The sequence below is a fragment of the Sphaeramia orbicularis genome, chromosome 6, assembly GCF_902148855.1.
Source record: "Sphaeramia orbicularis chromosome 6, fSphaOr1.1, whole genome shotgun sequence".
NCBI classification, from domain to species: domain Eukaryota; kingdom Metazoa; phylum Chordata; class Actinopteri; order Kurtiformes; family Apogonidae; genus Sphaeramia; species Sphaeramia orbicularis.
The window spans coordinates 49640744-49663165 of NC_043962.1; the positions used below are offsets into that span (position 1 = coordinate 49640744).

Consider the following 22422-nt stretch of genomic DNA (forward strand, 5'->3'; position numbering starts at 1 on the left):
CAAACGCAATACTTTTGCGAGATCTCGCAATATACATTATAAAACCTTGCGATAGTTATGAAGACCGTATATCCGGGTCACCACCGGAAGCAGTGAACAAACAACTAGTAGAGCATCATGGAGCGGTTTAAAGAATTGTACTTCGAGCTTGGACTCAAATATAAAGAGATTCAGTCGGTGCTTGAATAAGACATCGTTATCATATAAGTCTGAGGCACCTTAAAAGAATCCTTCAAGAAAGGCAAGTAGTCCGATGAAAGAACTACTCCAACTTGGGAGATCTCGTTAAAGCTGCAGTATGTAGGAATTATGTTCTAAGTAATTGTAAAATTGCCTTGACTGTCACCAGACATGAAGGAATCATGTCCATTTCAAATACTGACATCACTGACAGTAGTAGTCCAGCCAGAATATTTGCATTTGAAAAGCTCAGTGTCAGCCCTGAAATGATGTTTATATTGACATTGTGTGTTTTGGTCTGAGGCTCCGCCCATCACCTGTCTGCAAATCACAGAGTCAGATGCCTTTCAGCATCCAGGTTGCCAGTTCCCAGTGGGCTGCAGCTGGAACATTTCTGATCACAAATGTCTGACGTTATTAAACCTAAAAGGACTCTTGTTATTCCCAAATACATCGTGACAAAGTGAGAAATAAAACAAGGAGATGTATAGAAGATGATTCAGAAACATGGAGACGACTGAAAGAGGAGAAGGATTTGAAGACTGACGCTGGCCCTGCCTCAGTCTGACCACCGGTAAGAGCCACTGAGAGCCGGGGTCGCGGCCTCTTCACCTGGTCCCTTGTCCTTGGGCCGGGCAGCAGTCTCTTCTCCTGGCCCCGGTGAAGAGACTGCCGGTCCGGGACTGGTGAACAGACCGGGTACCGGTGTAGGACTTGTCTCTTGCCATGGTAGCTCCTTGTAGTTCAGTGTTTTCTGTGGAAGTGACCTGTTCATTTAGCGGTGTGGTATCCGAACGGGGGGGGGGGGGTGTTTGGTCCGTGGTTCGGTCGGGGGGGGTTTGGTAGCTCGGCGTCCGTGATTCGGTCGGGGGGGGGGGGGCGTCGGTAGTCCGCTGTCTGTGGTTGGGGGGGGGGAGTCGGTTGGTAGTTCGGCGTCTGTGGTTCGCGGGTGGGGGGGGATCGGTTGTCCGGAAGGGGGGGGGGGGGTTCCGTAGTCCGGTGTCCGTGGTTCGGTGGGGGGGGTCGGTAGTCCAGTGTCCGTGGTTCGGTGGGGGGGTCGGTAGTCCAGTGTCCGTGGTTCGGTCGGGGGGGGGGGGGCAGGGGGGGTCGGTAGTTCGGCGTCCGTGGTTCAGTGGTGGTGGTGGGGGGGTTAGAGCGATCGTGCGGCGGGTAGTAAAAGTGAAACCTAATGCTCATTTCCCTTTTCCCTATCTCCTGAATCTTCGCAAACTTTCATTTGAGTGTGCAGGACGTTTGTCCTGGTCTTTTATATATTACACTTATGTAGAATAAGTCTGGTGATAATTTTTTTGTATGAAATGTATAGTGTGGTGGCAAGGATTAGAGGAAACACTAGTAGTAGATGCTCATGCTGGATCTGGCAACCCCTAGCCTGGGGGGAGGAGGTGAGGATACCACGTTCTACAGTATTTTGAATGTGATTGCAGTACCAGTTTTGGCCACAATCCTACATACTGCAGCTTTAACTTTGTCTGTGAACAGCTACGGCATTCGGGACAGCTTCATGGATATAAGTGGATGTACACTAAGTGCAGATTGAATGGTCTCCGTGTGAAAAAGGAGGATGTGCGACTTGTTTTGAAAGAACTGAATCCAACAGGAGTGGCAGTGAGACGCTCAAGATGGCTCCGAAGGCGCAAATATTTTTCCAAGGGCCCCAACTTTATCTGGCACTTAGATTCTTATGACAAACTTAATGGGTTCATTGACGGCTTCTCCAGGAAAATGATCTGGCTGAATGCATATACCACCAGTAGTGATCCCAAGCTAATTGGAGGTTACTATATTGAAGCTGTGCAGTGTTTGGGGGGCTGCCCCAGAGCGGTGAGGGGTGATCTTGGAACTGAAAACGGAAAAGTTAGAGACTTTCAGCGTGCTCTTCGCATTAACCCCCCAGATGAAACCCTTGATAGTTACCTGGAGGGAGCCAGCACTGCAAATCAAAGAATAGAAAACTGGTGGGGATTCTTGCACAAAGAATGTATGGAATTCTGGATATCTTTGTTTTTGGACTTGAGAGACAACGGATTCTTTGATGGAGGATTTCTGGACAAACGTGTGCTACAGTTTTGCTGCATGGGACTAATTCAAGTAAGTCGATTTCGCATTACAGTATCAATGAAAGCATTTAAAATCAAATGATATTTAAATATACAGGACTATCTATTATAAATGCCATAATGGTACCTCGTACTGTTGTTATATGACCTTAACAACATATATCTATTATGAGCCGTATATTTATTTGGATAAAAATGTAATCTAATATCTGTTGATAAAATAAATGTAATAATACATGTAGTATCTGTTAATGAAGTCCCTGTGAGCAAACAAAATCGTTTTACATCTAGTTTTAACAATGTGAAGACACACAAGCTGAAACAGGGAGGCAACGTCAGGTTGTATTGATTTTCTCATAATTCTGAGGTCAGAACCATGTTAATGGTTCAGTGGGTAATGGGTAGTGTTCTTAGGCATAGATAATGCTCAGTGTCACACAAACATTTTTTAAAACCTTCGCTACTGTAAGCAGCTTGTGTCATAGGTCACCCTGCTCTACCTGTAACATACACACCCAGCAACACACTGCACCTGCTCTGAGTGAACAAACCCTACAGTTTATGTTCAGGTGGAAATATGCACATTAAAAATGGCCAGCCATTGTTTACTTTAACAAAAGATTTGAGCACAGGGTCATAAGACAGCAAATAAAGATCACTAGTTCTATCTAACTGATAAGTACTTCCATCTCTAATTGAGTTCAGGTTTGTCCCACTGTATGGTTAAAAGTTGAAGTTATTATATTTGATTAATTAAGATTACATTTTGTTCATAACTTGTTTTCATAGGATGAGCTGGATGACACCTCCAGAGTTTGGGACGCGCACACCATCAGACCATCCAGCAACCCAAATGTTCCCAGTGGACAGCCAAATCTGATGTACTCACTGCCAGAACTATACAAGACCAGGGATTGTCTTTCCCCAGCAGACAGAAACCTTGTTGAGCAGTGCAAAAGCCAGTGTGTCTTCCGTCAGCCCATTCCATGTGATACTGATGTTTATGAGCTGTGTAATTTTGTTATGGTTGAAAATCAGCTAAATCTTCCCAGGGACCCATATCAAGCCATAGACCTTTATCTACAGTTAAGAGAAAAAATTAATGCATGCCTGTAAGTTGAATGCACAAGATTTTGAGCACAGTTACATCTTTAATAAAGATTTTGAAAAAAAAAAAAAATTCTTGTCATTTTTTTGTGTTTTGTAATAAAATTAATGGAAAAAAAAACCTTTGTGAAGAATTGTAATGACCGAATTTAAACAATGTATCAATATTTACAGCTTGGATACAAAATTGCTTGTAAATTGAACACTGTAAACATTCTTTGGTAACAAATGGACTTGAACATATCCTGTTTGTCTATCAATAACTAACAAATAAGTTAATACTTATTTGACAAGTTGAACCTGTTTTTCCAGGAACATTCACATTTTACAACAAATAAAATGTAATTCACATGAAATAAGTAGCATGAAAACACTTTCAAGCAGTTATTGTATATTTTTAGGTTACGAGTATATGCTAGTCACCTGTCAAAACAAACCTGGTTAATCATTTGAAAACACATTAAACATTGTTTTTCAAAAACTTTCAAATATTTAAAAAAAAAAAAGGTATAACTCAAAGTTTTCATACTATCCATTTTTGCAGTTTTCATAAAATGCAGTGAATATAACATAAGCAACATAAAAATGTAAACCCATTATTCACCTTTACCTCTGCCAAGGAGGTAATGTAATCATCTGTTAGTTTATCTGTTTGTGGACAAAATAATTTGAAAAGTTATGAACAGATTTGAAATTTTTTAGGATAGGCTGCAAATGGCACAAGGAAAATGTTAGATTTTGGAATGCGTAGGTCAAAAGTCACAAGGGTTATAAGATGTAATTTTGACCAGATTTTGCTGAAACTTTGCATGTAGGTAAACAATGACCCAAGGAAGAAGTGACTGGAATGCAAAGGTTGCCAGGATCAAAACATGTAATTTCAAAATAGCCTCATGAAGGTGCTGCCCTTCTGACGGAGGTACGCACTGTGAGTGCTTTGTAATTGTTCACATTATATCCATGGTTAGGTAATTACTAGACTGAATATTATCCAACTCTGTGCGGAACTCTGGATAAGAGCTGTACATGTAAGACAGTTCCAGGGTAGCAGCACAAGTGTGACTAACAGGTCTCCTGTTGAGACCATTCTCTGCATTGAAGCCGACTGTTATTTTATCAACACACATGGAAGAAGAGCCAATACAGAAACGGAGAAATTGCTCCACCTTCTTTTGGTCAGCACTCCTTACATACCGCTGAATATGGTTGAATGTGCGCTGCTCTTGTTGAGAAAGAATTTCATTTGAGGTTTGAAGTAGCTGTGCAACTTTTTTGCCAGTAGCCCTTTTCATTTCGTATACAGATAGCACACTTGTTTTGTCTAACAGGTTCAGCTGTACATATGATAAAGCCTCGGAAAAACAGTCTATTATGTATTTAGGCTGTTGGAGAATGGCTTTATGAGCCATTGTTTGAATGGTAGACACCAAGTTTTCTTTATGAGGAAGGCACTGAGAACCCATTCTTGATAAAAGATCAAGCAAGTCCTCCTCATCACTTTCCTCAAGTTTACCCTCTAAAGCCCTTTCAATAGTTTTTCTTTCATTATAGGAGACGTAGTTAAGGAAAGACGACATCAGTACATTTACATCAACGGTGTCAATACCATGAATAGATGACAATTTGAAAGATTTTGAAAGCCTCACAGGCAGCATACCATGGTCTATAAAACCTTTGGCCCAAATCCTTCCGACTGCCTTCCATTCTTCCTTTGTGGTATCGGGCTTCAGTCTTGGTACCCTCTCCTCCTCGCCTTCACACTGCTCCAGGAACTTCTCCCAGAATTCAGAGTAAACATCTCTGGACACTCCAGAGTCATCACTCGCATTTTCATTCAGGAATTCCATCTTTAAAGTGTACTTTGTGATGTTTGGATCCAAGAAGTACCTAACCAGATCTTTTATAATGGTAACCCTATGAACCCATATATAATGTACTTCTGGATTTGCAGAGCCTGGTTCGTCTGATGGAAATATTTCACTGTTGATTGGCTGGAAAATAGAAAAAGAAAAGAAGTCAGTTTGAATAGGGACAAATTTCAACATGATAGTTTTGTTATTGCTTATTCTATGGACATTTAATTACATAGTTGCCATCAATATGCCTACTTAATCTTTGTGTTTACACTTAACATTGTAAACACTTGCTGTAACAATGTTTCTATGCTTTCTATCCATCCAATTGACATCTGATGATTGTTACTGTACTGATCATTCCTTTTGTGTAACTATTTTTAACAGCAAAAGATAATACAGGGATATAGCTTTTCAATGGCTACTAAACTGCAAGATTTTGCTGTAAAAATGTTACACATTACATCAATAGGACCAAGATACTATACAGTATAAATACATATTTATTTATTTGTAAAAATCTACAAATGTTTTAATTTATGGTCTTAATTTTTGTGTTTTGTGTAACAAAGAAGAAAGTCAAAGGAAATCTGGCAAAACAATTAAGAGACCACTGAAAACCCCCAAACACATTTAATTGTTGAAAAAATTAGAAGTTAACAAAAAGCTGTTGGGGTTTTCAGAGATCTAATACTAAATAGAAAGAAAGTGAATATAATTAAACAAGAAACCGCTTGCAGAGTGCATACCTCCACCAGAAGGGCAACGCTTTCATGAGGCTATTTTGAAATTACATGCTTTGACTCTGGTGACCTTTCTCCTATACATTCCAAAATGTAATCACTTCTTTCTCGGGTCAGTGTCTACCTACATGCAAAGTTTCATCCAAATCTGCCCTGTACTTTTTGAGATATTTTGCTAACAAACAGACAGACAAACAAACAGGGGTGACAACATACATAACCGGAGGTAATAATGTGTCAAACTGGGGTAGAGCTGAAGTAATGCTTTAAAGCAATGTTTAAAAGCAAAAGTTATGATACCAAATAGTGATTTCTTACCACATAATCCCATCATACTTTGCTCATATTGAAACATATGACACATACTGATACATTTGCTGTATCATAATACTCATTATTAGATTTGTTAATCTGACCAGTTACTTTTTTTTTGCAAATAAATTCCAAATTGCATTTTATTAGGTATAATTTCAGAAAATTAATGTCTGTATTTACTAAGCTACCTATTAGTTAATATAATCTAAAAACAGATCCATGTTGCAAATTTTGTTTTGGTCTTTTACCTGTACATTTGTTTCCATTATTTCATGGAGAGCTTCATTCGACAGTAGAGGCTGCCCATGAGATGAGGTGTTTGGAACAGCAACATCAGTGTGCATCAACACCTGTAACATTAAAAACTGTGTTACTGAAATTAATTTGAGAATGGAGAAACTATTAAAACAAGGAACATCATTACACCAATAGTAAACTATAATAGTAACCATAACACATAATCATGGTAGCATTAGATTACTTTTATATCTCATAAATCAATGCTTAAAGAGATTTAAGTTATTGTTAAATACTCCAAATCTACAAAAAGTCACGTTACCCAGTTGTGTGATGTCATAATACCAACTACATCAGTTACATGTACTAATTATATAAAACTTTTCCTTGCTAGACATACATTTGACTAGATGACCTCAGTTTCAGTATTGTTTGAATTCCAGTTTATTATTATAACTTCATCATCTTCTAATGTTCCATATTCTCCATCCCATACCAGTGTATCCTCTTCATCACTAAGAGCTCTATTTTCAGTGGGCACTTCAGATGAATCGGGCAGAGGGCTGAATCTTCTGGATCTTTTTGATGCTGGTGGTTGAACTGGTAGCTTCTGCAAAAAACAATAAAATCTTTGTGATTTCAGAGTGTATGTGTGTTTACATCCATGTATAGATTTAGACACAAACCTCATCAGTAGTAGCATGATCACATTTTGGCTCTTCTTCCAGTGTTTCTCTAACATCTGGGTTGGTCTTTACTGCATCATGTTCAGATCCACTGTCACTTGAAAACTCTGCACTTTTTGTGCAGATGTAAGAGCGCAGCATTTCTAACTTAGTTTGTTTGTAAAGGTAACCAACAGTATCAATCAGAGGCAGGGTGTTTTTTTTTGAAGTCACGAATAGAAAAAGTAAAATCTGCAGCATCCCCTTTAGTTGATAGTCCATTAGGGAAAAATAGATCCTTTCCCCTGGCTAAAATCTGTTCAACTGTAGAGTCTTTTTCTACTGTGACATGTCTGGTGCCACCACCATGTCTAGTCCTGACTTGTTGGTAGCTACCATTACAGAAATTGAGCCATCCAATTTCAATCTTTCTACTAGTTTTCTCCCCATTTTGATTTCTGGGTCTTGCCATTGAACTGCTTTGCACAAAAGTCTCTTTTCTTTTTTCCCCTAGCCTTTGACCTGATTTTGATGTTATCCTTCTATTGTCTAATTTTTCTCTCACACTTTGCAAGAGAGATTCCTTTTCAGCTGCAGTTGTTTGTGTTTGGTGGCAAAAAGCCAAAACAGCCACTCTGTCTCCATAGGAGCTAAGGTATTTTGCCAACTGATCATCTTTAAGTAAAGTCAAAACGGACTTGTCAATCTGCGAAATCACAAATCAAAAATAATTCACTTAGTTTTCTCAATTAATAAGTAGCAATATTTAAATAAGGTATGCCATGTTCCGCTGAACAAAACAGTTGTATTTTAACAAATGTAATATAGATGTTTAAATTGACGACAGAAAGTAAGTAAGCACCCCCACGTATGCGTCTTCCTGTTTCACTCCCCCACCCCCCACCCCCGACGCCACGCAATTTAGCTTTTGCTTACCTTGTCCTGTTTCATGACATTTATGCTCTCAGCCGATACTCCTCTCGCTTTCAGGAAAGTTTCAAGGTCTTCCTCCATTAAACATACAATTCTAAAATGTGACAAAGTGTTAAAAACAGTGTAAATACGTCAAAAACAGACGTCTTTCTCTGAGATTTAACACTTAACGCGCCATGCGCCATATCAGGTATGTTAACATTGTAGTTACAAAGAGTTTTGCTTTGCATTTTGTACATGCACAACAAGAATAACAACTAGGGCCCCGAGCCCCTAGCAAGAACAACTTACCAAACTGTCTTTTGTCATAAATAATGTCACTGGAAAATTGCAGCTTCACTGGCAACACATCCACATACGTTGCGGTTTGTGCCAACTGAATGACCTGAATGACCCGGAAGTAATTACATATTGCGAGATCTCGCAAAAGTATTGCGTTATCTCGCAAAAAAATTGCGAGATCTCGCAAAAGTATCGCGTTATCTCGCAAAAGAATTGCGAGATCTCGCAAAAGTATCGCGAGATCTCGCAAAACTTGACCCGATTTTTTTTTTTTTAATCAATTTTTTTTTCTCAATGTCCCCTACCGGGCTCCGTAGTACAGTAAGCCCATTGAGGCATTTAAAAACACATAAAAGAATTTTAAAATAATTCTGGAAGCGAACTCTGAATGAGTGAATTGATGCTAAAATTGGGAGTGATGTGGTCCCATTTTGTAGCACCAGTTAAAAGTCAAACAGCAGCCTTTTGAATAAGCTGCAGTCGGGCACATGACGTCTGACTAAGCCCAGGTTTGTTGTCACATGTGTCAAATATTGATGTAAAGGACCCAGGTCAATCAGTTCTTCTAAAAGAATGAGCTTTCAAAGCTGTTCCATTGTCTTCACTTTGTAAGAGAGAAGGACATTTTATTTGATCGTTGGTTTGCTTTCTCAAAGTCCACGTAGGTTTGTTTCTCACCTTCAGTATAAATGAATAAACCACTTTCTGTACACCTGTGGCAACCAAACCTGTAAAGTGGCAGCTTTAACTGCATCATAGTCAGAGCTTTTCTCCAAAGTCAGTGAGCAGTAATCTTCCTGAGCCCTACCAGACAGAACACACTGTAAAAGTAGTGACTAATATTCGTTAGGCCATTACAGTCTGTCATGACTGAACACAGACGGGAGAACCCAAATGCATGACCAGGAGTCAGAATTAAAGTTCTAAAGGACACAAAAATAGATGGGCGGACGGTGGTAGTCAGGAGAACTTGGGTCAGTACAAGAAATCCCCTGAAACAGGTGAGGGGTAGATATGAAGCAGATAACCAGACGGACAGGTTCAAAATTGGGTTTCCAGGCAGAATTCAGTTAAGGAGGCAGGCTGGATCATACACAGAAAGGCAGAAAATCAGGCTGAGGCACATGTGAGGGACAGGCAAAAACAGAATACTGTAGCAGGCAGTGAAAAAGAGAAAGCAGACAGGAGGCAGAGGTACTGGCAGTGGAAGGCAAGGCTTAGAAGGCAGGCAAACAGGATCAATCACAAGAAGGCAGGCAGGAAGAATCGCAGCCAAGTATCTCACAAACAGGCAAATACAAACTGGTAGTGATGTTACGAGATGTGCCGAGGCTTCGAACTGTGTGTTGAGTAATAGAGGGCACGTTTCCACGAAGTGCGTATAGAGGGTATGCACATATGTCACTTCCCCCCCAGGCCACGCCCCTCTAAGTCAGACTGAGTGGCAAAAACCAACCTGCTCAACATGACAGAGTATAGCAGTAAACACAGCTAGACCGGGAAAATGTGAAATACGATATTAAATTGGACTCGACATGGATCCATACGAGCTACCAAAGAACAAGTGGTCCATGAACATTGACATGTGGCCCGAAATCACGTATCCTGACATCCAGGGTGTAGGGGATCATCGCTATTTTTACCTGAAACAAATATACATGGTTTCATCATTACTGACAACCAGGGTCCAAAACTAGGCAGAGAACTAACTGATCCAAAGTGCATTTACAGTAGACCGTGTTCTGACCCCAGTGAATATATGCATAATCTACTGGTAGGCTACTGAGGATATTTACGTCTAATTAATATCAAGTACTTTATGCAACACAGATACTACTGCTTTGTATGAGCAGGGTACGACTTTATTCTTGTAAATTATGATATTTTTCCTACCTGTTTTTAAATTATTAATTATTCTTGTAATATTATAGCTTTATTGTCGGAACATGATGGCTTTAATCTCATAAATGAATGACATTTTTGTTAAATTATGAGTTTTTTATATAACTACGACTTTATTCTCATAACATTGTGATTATCTCCGCCAGGAGGTATTGTGATCACTTTGCTTTGTGTGTTTACACGTTTGTGTGTTTGTTTGTTTGTTAGCAAGGTAACTCATAAAGTTATGGATGGACTTTCATGACATTTTCAGGAAATGTTCATACTGGCATAAGGAAGAAATGATTAAATTTTGGTGGTGATTGGGGGGGGGGGGGGGGGGGGGCAGATCTGTCTTGGCAGAGGTCTGTGCTCTCCAAGTGCTTTTCTTGTTCTTTTTGTATTCGACTTTATTATCATAAAATTACAGGTGTTATATTGATATTTTGACTTTATACTCGTAGTGACAAGAATTTTTATTTTCTCATGTGGCCCTAATACGGTGTCGTAGCTTTATGCTTGAGTACTCCCGTATTTGAAAAACTGGGTTACCTTCAGTTTGTTAGTTTACAAATCATGTAGGAGCACACAGTTCATAATCACAAAATGAAGACAAAAACCATGAAAGATCTGATCATGAAACCAAGAGCTTTACTAAGAAGTTACGTTAGCCAAAACAATACGGAATTTAAGGTATGGTTTTACCCAAAAATACAGCATTAATTAATGTTACCTGACAAGAAATGGTAACCACAAATCTAGGTTTGGTTTCCTGGATTTGTGGATCCATCTACTTCTCTTTACTTTGGCCTTCGGTGCCTGTAAAACGATAGTTCCGACTGCTTTTCAAACCTGTTCATACAATCAATCACACAACAGCTGTTCCCCATTTTTTATTAAATATTGTTCTTAAGTTTATACAGTATTGAAGCCAATGCTGCTACTCATCTCTCGCTTTCTGCCACTCAGTGGGTGTAACCGCGGTGACTTCGGCTAGCAGTGACGTCACATGCATACCCTCTATAAAGGTTTGCTTCATTACGGGAGGAGCCAAAAATGATGACGTCTGAAGCCTCGCTGCCCAGCTTTACCCCGTGACTGTTTCACCAAGTGGTTCTGAGGTGGTTCTATCTTATTCAGGTTTGACAGAAATATAAACCCCTCAAGCTCCGTTCAAAATGTAGGTTTTTGATAGAGAGTTACGGTCAGTCAGGGGCGTAGAATTGCATAGGGATGCTAGGGACACGTCCTTACCAATATCCAGCCACTACTGTTTTGTCCCTACCAATCCAACCGCTGTCCGTAGTGTTTAGTCAATGATTATGGCACACAAAGGGTTAATAGTCGGTCTCTGTTGGAAGTCCTGTCTCTAACCTAATTGTCACTCTCTGATTGGCTCTGCAGTTTTGCTATCATACATGTGATTGGCCACCCCCACTGTTACTCCATCTACTTGTAAATGCTACGGTTATTCGCCAGTTGGACAGGACAGGAAAAAAAAAAACGTTGGACCAGACAGGATGCAGGTCATATCTCCAACTGCTTAGCGTAAGTTGTCAGCATGTTTGCATTTGTTCTGGCTGGGTCACATCAGCTAGACAGATTTGAATATCAGAGGTGTTATTTACATTTACATTTATACATGTGTCTGTTTGCTTGCATGTGTGCGTGCACATGCGTATCCATGTCCGTGCATGCAGGGCCGGTTCGTGGCATAGGCTGATAACTGATAACATGATAATTTCTCATTAATTGTCTTAAAAATAAATGAGGAAAAAAAAACAAAATTACAACCCCCCCTGTAATTTCTCTGGTGAGCTCTCCCAGACCGGTGCTCACTGTGTGTGTGTGTGTGTGTGTGTGTGTGTGTGTGTGTGAGTGACAGAGACAGAGCCGAGCTGAATGACAGTCAGACAGGTGTAGAACTAGCATCCAGGTAAAGGGTGGAGAGTTTGTCACCATCAAAAGGCCTTCCAAGGCCTTAGCTGCACAGTTTAGAAGAGGAGAGAAGAGGAGGCAGAAAAATAATCCAATTATAGAGGGATGTAACCTTTTATAATCTTAAAAAACCTTTGATGTTAATAGCAACAGCTAGCTGAACAGAAATGAAACAAAGTTGGCTAATAATGGTACTGTAGATGATTAAGATATGAGATATCTGCTAAGGTGTGTGGTTTACTGCTGATGAACTGGGTTATATATCAGTGGCGATTTCTCATAGACTGCAAGGGAAGCCCGACTTCCCCTAAAATTACGAAAATTAAATGGATAAATATGTACGGTTGTGTTGACATTTTATTGACTACAAATGTGTTAGAACACGTTCATCTCACAGATGAGTTCGTTCAGAATCAGCTTTATCACAAATCAACGGACTTGATGTTATTCACTTCTCATACATTCCCGTTGCGCTGTTTTCTCATTTGATCTCTGCTCAGTGCATTTGTCCATAGACAGCGGGCGCCTATGGGCTTCAATGGGACTGAGTGGAACAGTTTTTTTCATTGCGTCAAAACTGGACGGTAATTGGATAAATGCCACAATGTTGTCCCGCCCCCAGATGCCGGGCGTCTCTGGGGGTGAATGGAGCTGTGGGCGGAGCTCGGCTGGGCTGGACGCCAGAATCCCACGTGCTGATTGGAGGATCAGTCGAAAGGCTGAATCCCGTTTGATTGACAGCTAGTTTCAGATCTACTCCTTCACTGACACAGTTCAGTTTAATATCGCTGCGCATTCTGCTGTGAAAGAGAGAGAGAGACCACTACGAAATTACTCGTTCATTTCTTGCACTGTAAATAAAACACACTCATTGTACTTCCTTGTTTCAATTTAACATAATTTCAGCGTTTTCTTGTTTCAGTTACATAATTTAATCATTTCTTGTTCGAGTTTAATATCGTTTTGTAGATAGTTAAATCAATCATACTGTTGGCTAGGTCGGAGTGAAAGGAGCATCTCTAGTTTAAAAAGGCTGAAGTCTTACACCCACAACAAAATGGGCCAAGGCCGTCTAAGCAGCCCAGCTCGGCTGGACATTCAGAGGACACTGGTCCAGTCCCTGGAAAAGACGCCTACTTGGTACGATAAGGTCACTGAGCATTTTCTTAAAAAGGAATGGAGGGCCGAATGTATGTTCAAATAACTCGACAATTTTTTTTAATGTAAGCAGACAATGAGCTTCCCCTGTCTGAAAGACGAGCAGCCGCCACTGTTATATATGTATATAATTGGTTTATATTTGTTTCTATGTGGTTTACTGCTGCTGAACTGGTTTATATATGTTTATATCTGGTTTACTACTGGTTGGCTGGTTTATATATGTTTGTATGTGGTTTCTATATGTTTCTATATGGTTTACTGTTAGTTGACTGGTTTATAAATGTCTCTATCTGATTTATTCATGTTTCTATATAGTTTACTGCTAGTTGGCTGGTTTATAAATGTTTCTATGTGGTTTATATATGTTTCTATATGGTTTACTGTTAGTTGGCTGGTTTATAAATGTCTCTATATGATTTATTTATGTTTCTATATGGTTTACTGCTAGTTGGCTGGTTTATAAATGTTTCTATGTGGTTTATTTATGTTTCTATATGGTTTACTGCTAGTTGGCTGTTGATATATGTTTCTATGTGGTTTACTGCTGGCTGCTTTGTGCATCTCCTCTCATGCTTCATGTATCTCCTCTTCATGCCCCCCCCCCCAATATGTGTGTGTGTGTGTGGGTTTGTGTGCATGTGTGTGTTTTTAAGAGGGGGGGCACCAAATTCATATCTCGCGTAGGGTGCCAAAATGGCAAGGACCAACTGACTATGGTTGATTGCTTGTTTGATCAGCTAGTCCACGGGCCAAGACCAGATATTTAGGATATTGGTACCACCCAAGGGAGGAAGTTCTAGTGATGCATTTTGAAATGGCCTATATCTATAGATAATATTTTGCTATGATAGCCATTCCAGAGTAGTAGCTTAGTCATAGCTATCAGCCATTGAATAAACCCACTGTAATAGACAAAATCAGAGGTCATAAAATGTCATTTGAATGTATGGAATGTTAATATCAACACATTCATGGCCAGTTCTTTGTTATTATCAAAGATCTGAGTTACATATGAACCACAATAAACATTCCAGACCAGAGGTTGCGCTAGACATTTTTATTGTCCGTCATTTTGACGGACAGGGTCATAAAAATTCCGTCATAACGTATTATTATCCGTCATTTCAAATTTTTATTTTTTAATGATAAAAAGATATATTTAGTAGTATTTAATGTTCAAAAACATTTCAATGATGCAGCAACTGTAGTTGCTGCTGGCTGATAAACCAAAGTGATATCACGACTCGCATAATTATATACGCCACTTATAATTGGTGTGTTATGCACTGAGGGTTAGGGTTCAGGTTATATGAACCAGAGATCTACGCACAAATTGACATGCCATCAAATAACACATGAAAGGTAGAAAATGCGTACATATAGCACACCAAATGCCACTGGCATATTCCTTGCTTTTCTGTCATCCTCCACCGCATCCGTCCCTCTTTTTTCACCGCGTTTATTAATGACATCGGATTTAACTGGGTTTTCTAAAATAACTAAGGAGACTCAGCTGTCTTCACAGTTTGCGCAAGAAAAGTAGCATCTAATTTTGGCTAAAGTCAGCAAAACAACAACACAAGACTGGACACTGACTGATTAATGTTCACACTCACCATCAACTGGACAGGGGGTCTACTACAGGTGAACTAACGGTGAGTCATGTGACAGAAGTACCGCTGTTGTATTCAGTGTGGTTGCGAACAGTGGTGCTGTTGGTTCTATACAGGTGGATGCTGTTATGGACTGTTTGATGCCTCGTAAAGAGAGACAGACAGACCAGCAATTCTGCGAACAGGTTCTGTTCACAGTGTTGTGTGAAAACTTTCTTTGGTAGTATGAGACTGGTGTGTGTGTGTGTTCCTTTAAGTGCGAGAGCGGTGTGTGGTGCGTGCGTGAACGTATGGTGTGAGTGGTCGAGCAAGATGAGGGAGCAGCAGTTTTGAGTATGAGTGTGTAAGAGGACAGAAGGAAAAAGTGTACAAGCATCGATATACTGTGCATAAATAAAAGCTGCTGTCTTCCACTACCGGCAAGGGAGTTAACCCGACATCGGCCCTGGAGGAAATCTGCCCTGTTCTCGCTGACTACGGTCAGACGAGCCGAGCAGGAGAGGTTAACAGTAGATTACCCTCAGTATTTGAATCTGTCAAAATGACGGACGGCCTTCAGAATTTTCCGTCATTTAAAAAAAAAAATCTGTCAATGACGGAATATTTTCGGTTAACGCGACCTCAAAAATGTTTCATTTACTTCTCCTAGACAACTTTGAGATCTGTGTGACACCAAACTGAGACTAGGGTTTATTTCTCCTGTGTCTCATTTTTGTCTCCAGAGCAATAAGATGTGCTAAATCTCAATTTAGTCTCCTTTTAAGTTTCAGAAGAGATCTCAACAAGCTCTAATATAATTCTCAGTTTCTCAACTTTTGTGTCTCTTTGTGATCTTAGGCAGAGAAATCAGAGAGCTCTCTCTATGAACTCAGTCTATTCTCATCCCAGCCTCAGTTCATGCATCTCATACTTAGCTCAAACAGAACAAATAAAGAGATCTCCACAAGCACTCATTGAAATCTAAGACTTGGCGCAAAAAAGTTGTGAACTTTGAAATCTGTAGATGACGCAGCCCCAATGTTAACATTTCATTGGCAGAGAGCGCCATCAGTCTCAAATGCTGCATCATGACTGGTTAACTGACATCGGGTTGACTTAACGACGTCATAGGTCATGCCTTAAGTTAACGTACGGAGTTGCAGGCAGGAGGGATGGAGGAAGAAGGAACCGTCACAGGACGAAAAAGAAGGTAAGCTACATCTTTGTCAAACGTAATTTGGGTAAAACTTTGTAAAATGTAGATGGCGAGTGTTTATGTTCGTTCTGATACTGTTTTGAAGAAAGTGGTCGGCATATGTGGCAAATAGTGAAGCTAACTAGTGAGGCTATAAGCCCGGACCACATGTGGCCATGAACTTTTTAAGGTTAGCTAACCTTAACTGTTAACTTAACTTCCCGCAGTAACATCTTTATGTAAATAATATGCACTTTGGGATTATTATTTCTACAAACAGCGGGCCCTAGACACTCTTGGAGTTAAATAAATCGGGTATGACTGGAAAACTTTGTGGTCTCATTGTAGTGAGACCATTAAGACAATTTTCTCTAAGTTCATGCAACTGACTTAACATTAGGATGACCAAACATGTCCACTTTTCACGTCTTGCCCCATCTTGTCCGGGGCGTCTATTTATTTATTTTTTTATAACTTTGTGAAAATGTCCAGTTTTTATTTTCAAATTGACTGGCGCTTTGCACAGAATATGGTACTTTGTTGCATGTGAGGTAATCCTCTAGATGCTGCCTTGTGGGCAGCTCTGCTACTCTGCTACTGCTAGAAAAAAATCCCAATTTACCATCCCGGTTGGGACAAATGGCAGACTAAGTGCACTGTATGCAAAGCTGGCACGTATGTTTCCATGTCAAATAAAGGTGCCGGGGGTCTGAAAGCTCACATGGGCACAGAATAAAAAACCTAAAGATTGAAGTAATACTTTTTGTTTGTTAAAGTAGTATCTCTGTGGGGCTACTGTTATATTATTTACATTATTACATTGAAAGGATAGTAGGAGATACTTTGTTAATGATTTTCTAATACAGAAAAGGCATTATTTCTATCATTATTTAATTCCAGATAATTTAATTTGAATTTTATTTTTGTACCACTGACACTTGTTAAAGAGAGATTATTGTAGGCATAATAAAGCATGTTGAATAACCTCTGAGAAGCCTATCTGAATTTGTGTCTTTGGTTATACATACAGAGGAGGCATACTTTACATAAATTAAAGTTATAAGGCATCTTTGAATAAATTTCTGTCATATCAGTCCCCGGACTTCTGCCTGTTTTGTCTGTCTTGTCTGTCATTTCCTGTTTTATTTTGTTAAGTTCTCCTCTTGTGTCATGTCTGGTGTCTTTGCATCCCTTCCCTAATCAGTTCCACCTGTGTGTGATTACCTGTCCCCGTCCTGATTTGCTCTACCTGTGTCCCATTGTCTTCCCTCCCTCTTGTGTATTTAAGCCCTGTGTTTTCCCCTGTCCTCTGCCAGTTCGTATTCGCCTTGTGTGTCTACTTACCGGCGTTTCTTCGGATCCTGTTTGTCTGCCTGCCTGTCTGTTTTTGACCTGGATTGTTTCCTCGATGCCAGAGTTTTTGCCTGACCCCTGTCTGTGCTTCTGCCTCAGTGACCTTACCCGTGTTTGACCTTTTTGCCTGGATTAATGGTATGTGAGTTTGCCTTTCCCCAATGTCCTGTTGCCTGTCTGCTAGCCTCTCTGTGTATGACCTGGTCTGTCTCCTGACGGTCCTTTGTTTTTCCCTAGTCGGGTTCCCCTCGTGTGCTCCCGACCCGGCTTTCTTATTTGGGTTCGGACGTCGTGACGAATCCACAAAGCAGTTTCACTGAGGACTCACCCATAATCCTTTTGTGTGAACTGTATTTCCTGTCTGTGTTTAATAAACACAATTACATTGTATTTTTGGCTGCGGGTCGTGCATTTGTGTTCAGATCTTGTACTTCCAGTCCTAACAATTTCGAGTATCATTTAAGTATCTCAAGGTGGAGTGAAGTGTCGTCCTTTTTTGGAAATCAAAATACGGTCACCTTATTAACATTATAAACTCGAGACGAAGGGAATTGAGAAGGTGCATCTTCCCAAGATATGTTATCAATAAGCAAGGGTTTAGGAGCAATGTCCAGAATGGAAGAGCCCAACAACTTATTCCAGAAAAGTGCAATTCTTACAGAAATCTCCAAACATCAAAAGTCACAGCCTGGATTTTTACTATGATGTTTCTTTCTGGCCTTTTTGTCTTATTGTGGTTTGTCTGGTGGATTTTAGATCATGTTTTTCAGTCCCTGAGCTGTCTGATATGGTTAAATTAACACAATCTGTGTATCCAAAGGTATCAACAAGTTGCTGTACCAAATTATGAGATATAATAACATGATAATACTAAATAAGTAATTGAATCACCTTTTTAAATAACTAAAATGTGTTGTACTTCTATGTATTTAACAGGATGGATGGCCCAGCAGGAAATACTAAAAAAGAGATGCCTAAAAGAGCGCGAAACCCACCGAAGAAGATGGGATTTTATGAACCAGACCCTGGCTCACCCAGAGATGACTCAGATGGTAATTGAGTTATTTTTAATTTTTAAAGTGATTGTGATTTTTAACTTATTTTGGACACTATAATAACCAAAATCTTTGACAGTCTCTGGTCTCTTATCACTGGGATTATCATTATCAATATATTGGCAGCTTCAGGCACAAACATTGATTTACAGGATTTTTTTTAAAGAAATGTCAAGAAAAGGGAGAGTAACCCTCACTTGAAACCGTGTGCGTTTTAGTGACAGAATTTTACAGCTCTATTGGTCAAATTATCCCTGCATTTGGGGCTGGGAGATGGATTTAAAAATTTATTTCAATAAAATGAAATTCTCATTGGGAAAAAGTAACTACTTTTTTTTCCAGGATAGGCATGAAATTGCAAATAGGTCTCTAATTGTTGATACCTGCAGAAACTCTGTTGCCACTTCATTGCAGATTTTAGAATTTAATTCTTTAAAATCTATTGATAATTTACTGAACTGTTTAAGCAACCCATTATTTAAAACAAATCAATAATTTACTGAACTGTTTAAGCAACCCATTATTTAAAACAAATCAATTTGAGACAAAGTAAGACCAGGTGACTACAGTAAAATGCTGAAATATTAATACAATATTATACATTATACATCTAACAACATAGTAACAAACTAAAAAGTCATATAAAATACTCCCCACAACACAGCTGCACACAGTTCATTACCCCACTCTTTCCTACCCTATTCTGAGCAGTTTATTGATTTATATAATAATAATAATAATAATCAACTTAATTTGTGTAGCGCCTTTCATACGAGAATTGCAGCTTAAAATGCTTTACAACAAATAATTTCAGCACCAAGTGCTTCATAGAAAATGTGTAAAATAAATAAATAAAATGCACAATAAAAACAAAGTGAAAAGATAGAATACAGAGTGCATAAATCAAATCAAATACAATGTTTAAAAGAGTAGCATGAGTGAAGAAGTGTGACGCAAATGCAAAAAGAATAAAGTTAACGCTAGTTGAAGGCTTAAGTGAACAGATAAATTTTTAGCTTTGCTAAGGTTGAAGAGGATTAGAACTGAGACCAATAAGATATGGTGTGGCAGGAAGTGGGGAAATCAAATTACCAAGTTGTCCGACAACGCCACCCAGGGGAATTTCACCCCTGGGAAAATTGTACAAATAATAAAAGTTAACTAGTAAGGTCACACAGGTTTGTAATGATCCACCCGGGAGAGATAATGTTTAGTTAAAGAAAGATTTTATTTAACAAAAATGATTAAACAGTTAACAAAAAACTAAAATGTCGCAAACACCAGGCCTTCAGCCAGCACTCAGGCTGACGAAAACAAAATAAGGGAGGACAGGGCTGAGACTTACCACCGCGGCAGGAAACCAAAAATAAGGGGAAGGGTCCACCACCACACCTGTGACATGACACACACACAAAAAAGAACACAAGGAAACCGTGAAAACGCCACCACAAGGTTGGACTGCCGCTCGGGTACCCAGCACCTGTACCACAAAGGAAAAAAAAGAGAAAGACCATTAATAAAACAGCCTGGGTGCCTCGGGTCACTGGTGGCCTACAGTGAACAATTAAAACTCACATACACACACTCACACGCATCCATCCAACATCTCTGTGATTAACTCAAAATATTTAAAACCATGAAAAATACAATTTCCTTAAAATAGTTTCACAAATGAACATGGACAAAGGAAATTGTAAAATAAATCTAAGCAGTAAAGAAACTATAAAAGACATAAAAGAAACTGTCTACGCCCACCCCCCCACAGGTAGAGGATCAGGTCCGGGAAGACGAGCAGGAGCCGTACCGTCCGGAGAAGGGGAGGGGAGACGAGCCAAGGTCTGGGGGCGAAACAGTCGGGCCGAACCCGACTTAACCAATACAGCACAAACAGAGACGATATCCAGTGTCCAATGCAGCACAACAGCCAAACCAGAACAGCAAGCCCAAAAACGGGACAGCGAAGCCAAACCACAAAGCCAAAACAGCAACAGTCAATAAGTGTGGTGGCTGATGACAGGCCACCACTTACTGCAACCTTTAAATTAACAAAAGAAAACACTCTAATTAATAAATTCACTTCTCACATTCATCAACTTATCTGGCCAAATTTGGTATAGTTTCTGAAGTGCTGGAACCCCATGTATCACATAGCTACATTTAATGTTGTGATCATTTCAGTGTCCTCACAGTTTTACTGAACTTCCTCCTATGTGAACCATAGACATATTTCAATGTAAATTTTGTGATATTGGGATTATAAAAAACTCAATACTGTCGTGGTAACTGCAGTTACATTATGCAATTTGTAATTTGTGCTTTCTTTTCTTCCTTTTCTTCTTGCAGCTTACATCATGCCCTCTAGCACACTGGATGGATGGACACTGGTAGAGAAAAGTAAGGTCAAAAAAGCCTTCATAAACAAATGCCGCATCAGGGCCACAACACTGTAGAGTATTGGATGAGGCATACTGATAAACATTTGTTGAAATGACCATGTTCAAAAAAGCCCTTGTATGCAAATGCTGCATGTGGGCCTTAAAGACTCTTAAGATGTTCAGTGTTGTGCACTGGTGTAAAGTTGTGCTGACACTGCTCAAACACTGGTAGAGACATTGTTACTGTTTTAAAAACACATTTTTACTGAAAAGAGGCACCTTTGTTGTTCAGATTTTATATTGATGACAATGTTAGAATAGCTTTTGCTGTCTTTAAATGTTTAACTTTATTGTTATTAACGTTATTACAGCTACTTGAAATACTCAAAATACTAATTGTCATTGTAATTAACAATTGAGTTCTGCTGTTTTGAATTTTAATAAAGATTCAGATTACTTTATTCATTCCAAAAGGGAAATTCATTTGTCTGTCAGCTTGTCTGCTATTTGCTATAGAATTATAAAGCCTGATGGCTGAGGGTACAAAGATCTTCTATATCTCTCCGTCCTGCAGTCAAGAGAGAGGCCCATCACAGTGTTATGAAGTGGATGATCCGTGATGTTTAGAATGATAAATCCAGTCAGGTGGGAGGACAGCAGGCTCGGACTGGGTAATTGGGAGGACCGGGACAATTCCCGGTGGGCTGGTATAATATTTAGGCCGCAAGGGCCGGAGTTCACTTTAAATATATATGATTTTTTTTTTTTTTTTTTTTTTGGGCGGGGGGGTGTTCAGTCATAGCACTGGGTTGATCACGTAAACTGCAACCGCTGTTCCTGGGCCCCACCCCTCTACTAGCAAGCAGATGCAGACACACCGTGACCTGGCATAACATGTCCTTGCATTCGGTTAGTAGCTCTATACTGTAGCTGTGGAGCATATACGATCTGTGCTCTGTAGGCTGTCAATGGTCAGCTGTGTTTGCTGTTTGAAACATGGATAATAAAAAGAGCAAGGGTGGTGTGGAGAAAGCAAGATTTAAAAAGAGGAAAGCTCTGGAAGCAAACGCAGCCAAATGTGACAAAATCTGCAACTTTTTCACAAAAACGACCTCCCGGTTGGAAACACCTAATGAGGACGATGAACCGGGTAAACCACCTTTCGAGTTAGTTAATTATCGAGTCAATAAATTGTGTGGCATTGTGGCGTGGAACATTACATTATGCAATTTAAATAATAGTATGATGTGACGCCACATAACTGGGAAACTTTGTCTTATAGCTCTTCAGAGTCAGAAAGCAGATCCAGCAGCAGACACCAGCCATGAGCCCACAAGTCCAGAGTGGGCAGGTAGGACTCCTCAGAGAGGGAAGATTTTTAGAATAAATAGGCTCCAATGAAGAGTATGGTGTAGGCCTGTTCAATATGAAAGGTGCTCTGAGATGCTCCAGGATTCAGCACAACATGAATGAAAC

At 39.7% G+C, this 22422-nt stretch overlaps 2 protein-coding genes across 2 annotated transcripts; one reads left to right on the top strand and one right to left on the bottom strand.

The window, feature by feature from the left end:
• The first annotated feature begins 1675 nt into the window (after positions 1–1675).
• On the top strand, positions 1676–3426 carry LOC115420472 (uncharacterized). Its single transcript, XM_030135718.1, has 2 exons — positions 1676–2292; positions 3051–3426. Exons 1-2 carry the CDS (start codon positions 1720–1722, stop codon positions 3375–3377), a joined length of 900 nt encoding a protein of 299 aa, XP_029991578.1. The 5' UTR covers positions 1676–1719; the 3' UTR covers positions 3378–3426.
• A 73-nt stretch (positions 3427–3499) lies between these two features.
• Positions 3500–8195, bottom strand: LOC115420399 (uncharacterized). The gene is made up of 4 exons (XM_030135635.1): positions 8118–8195; positions 7013–7126; positions 6528–6629; positions 3500–5359 (listed from the first exon to the last, which is right to left on the bottom strand). Exons 1-4 carry the CDS (start codon positions 8193–8195, stop codon positions 4316–4318), a joined length of 1338 nt encoding a protein of 445 aa, XP_029991495.1. The 3' UTR covers positions 3500–4315.
• Between the last annotated feature and the right edge of the window lie 14227 nt (positions 8196–22422).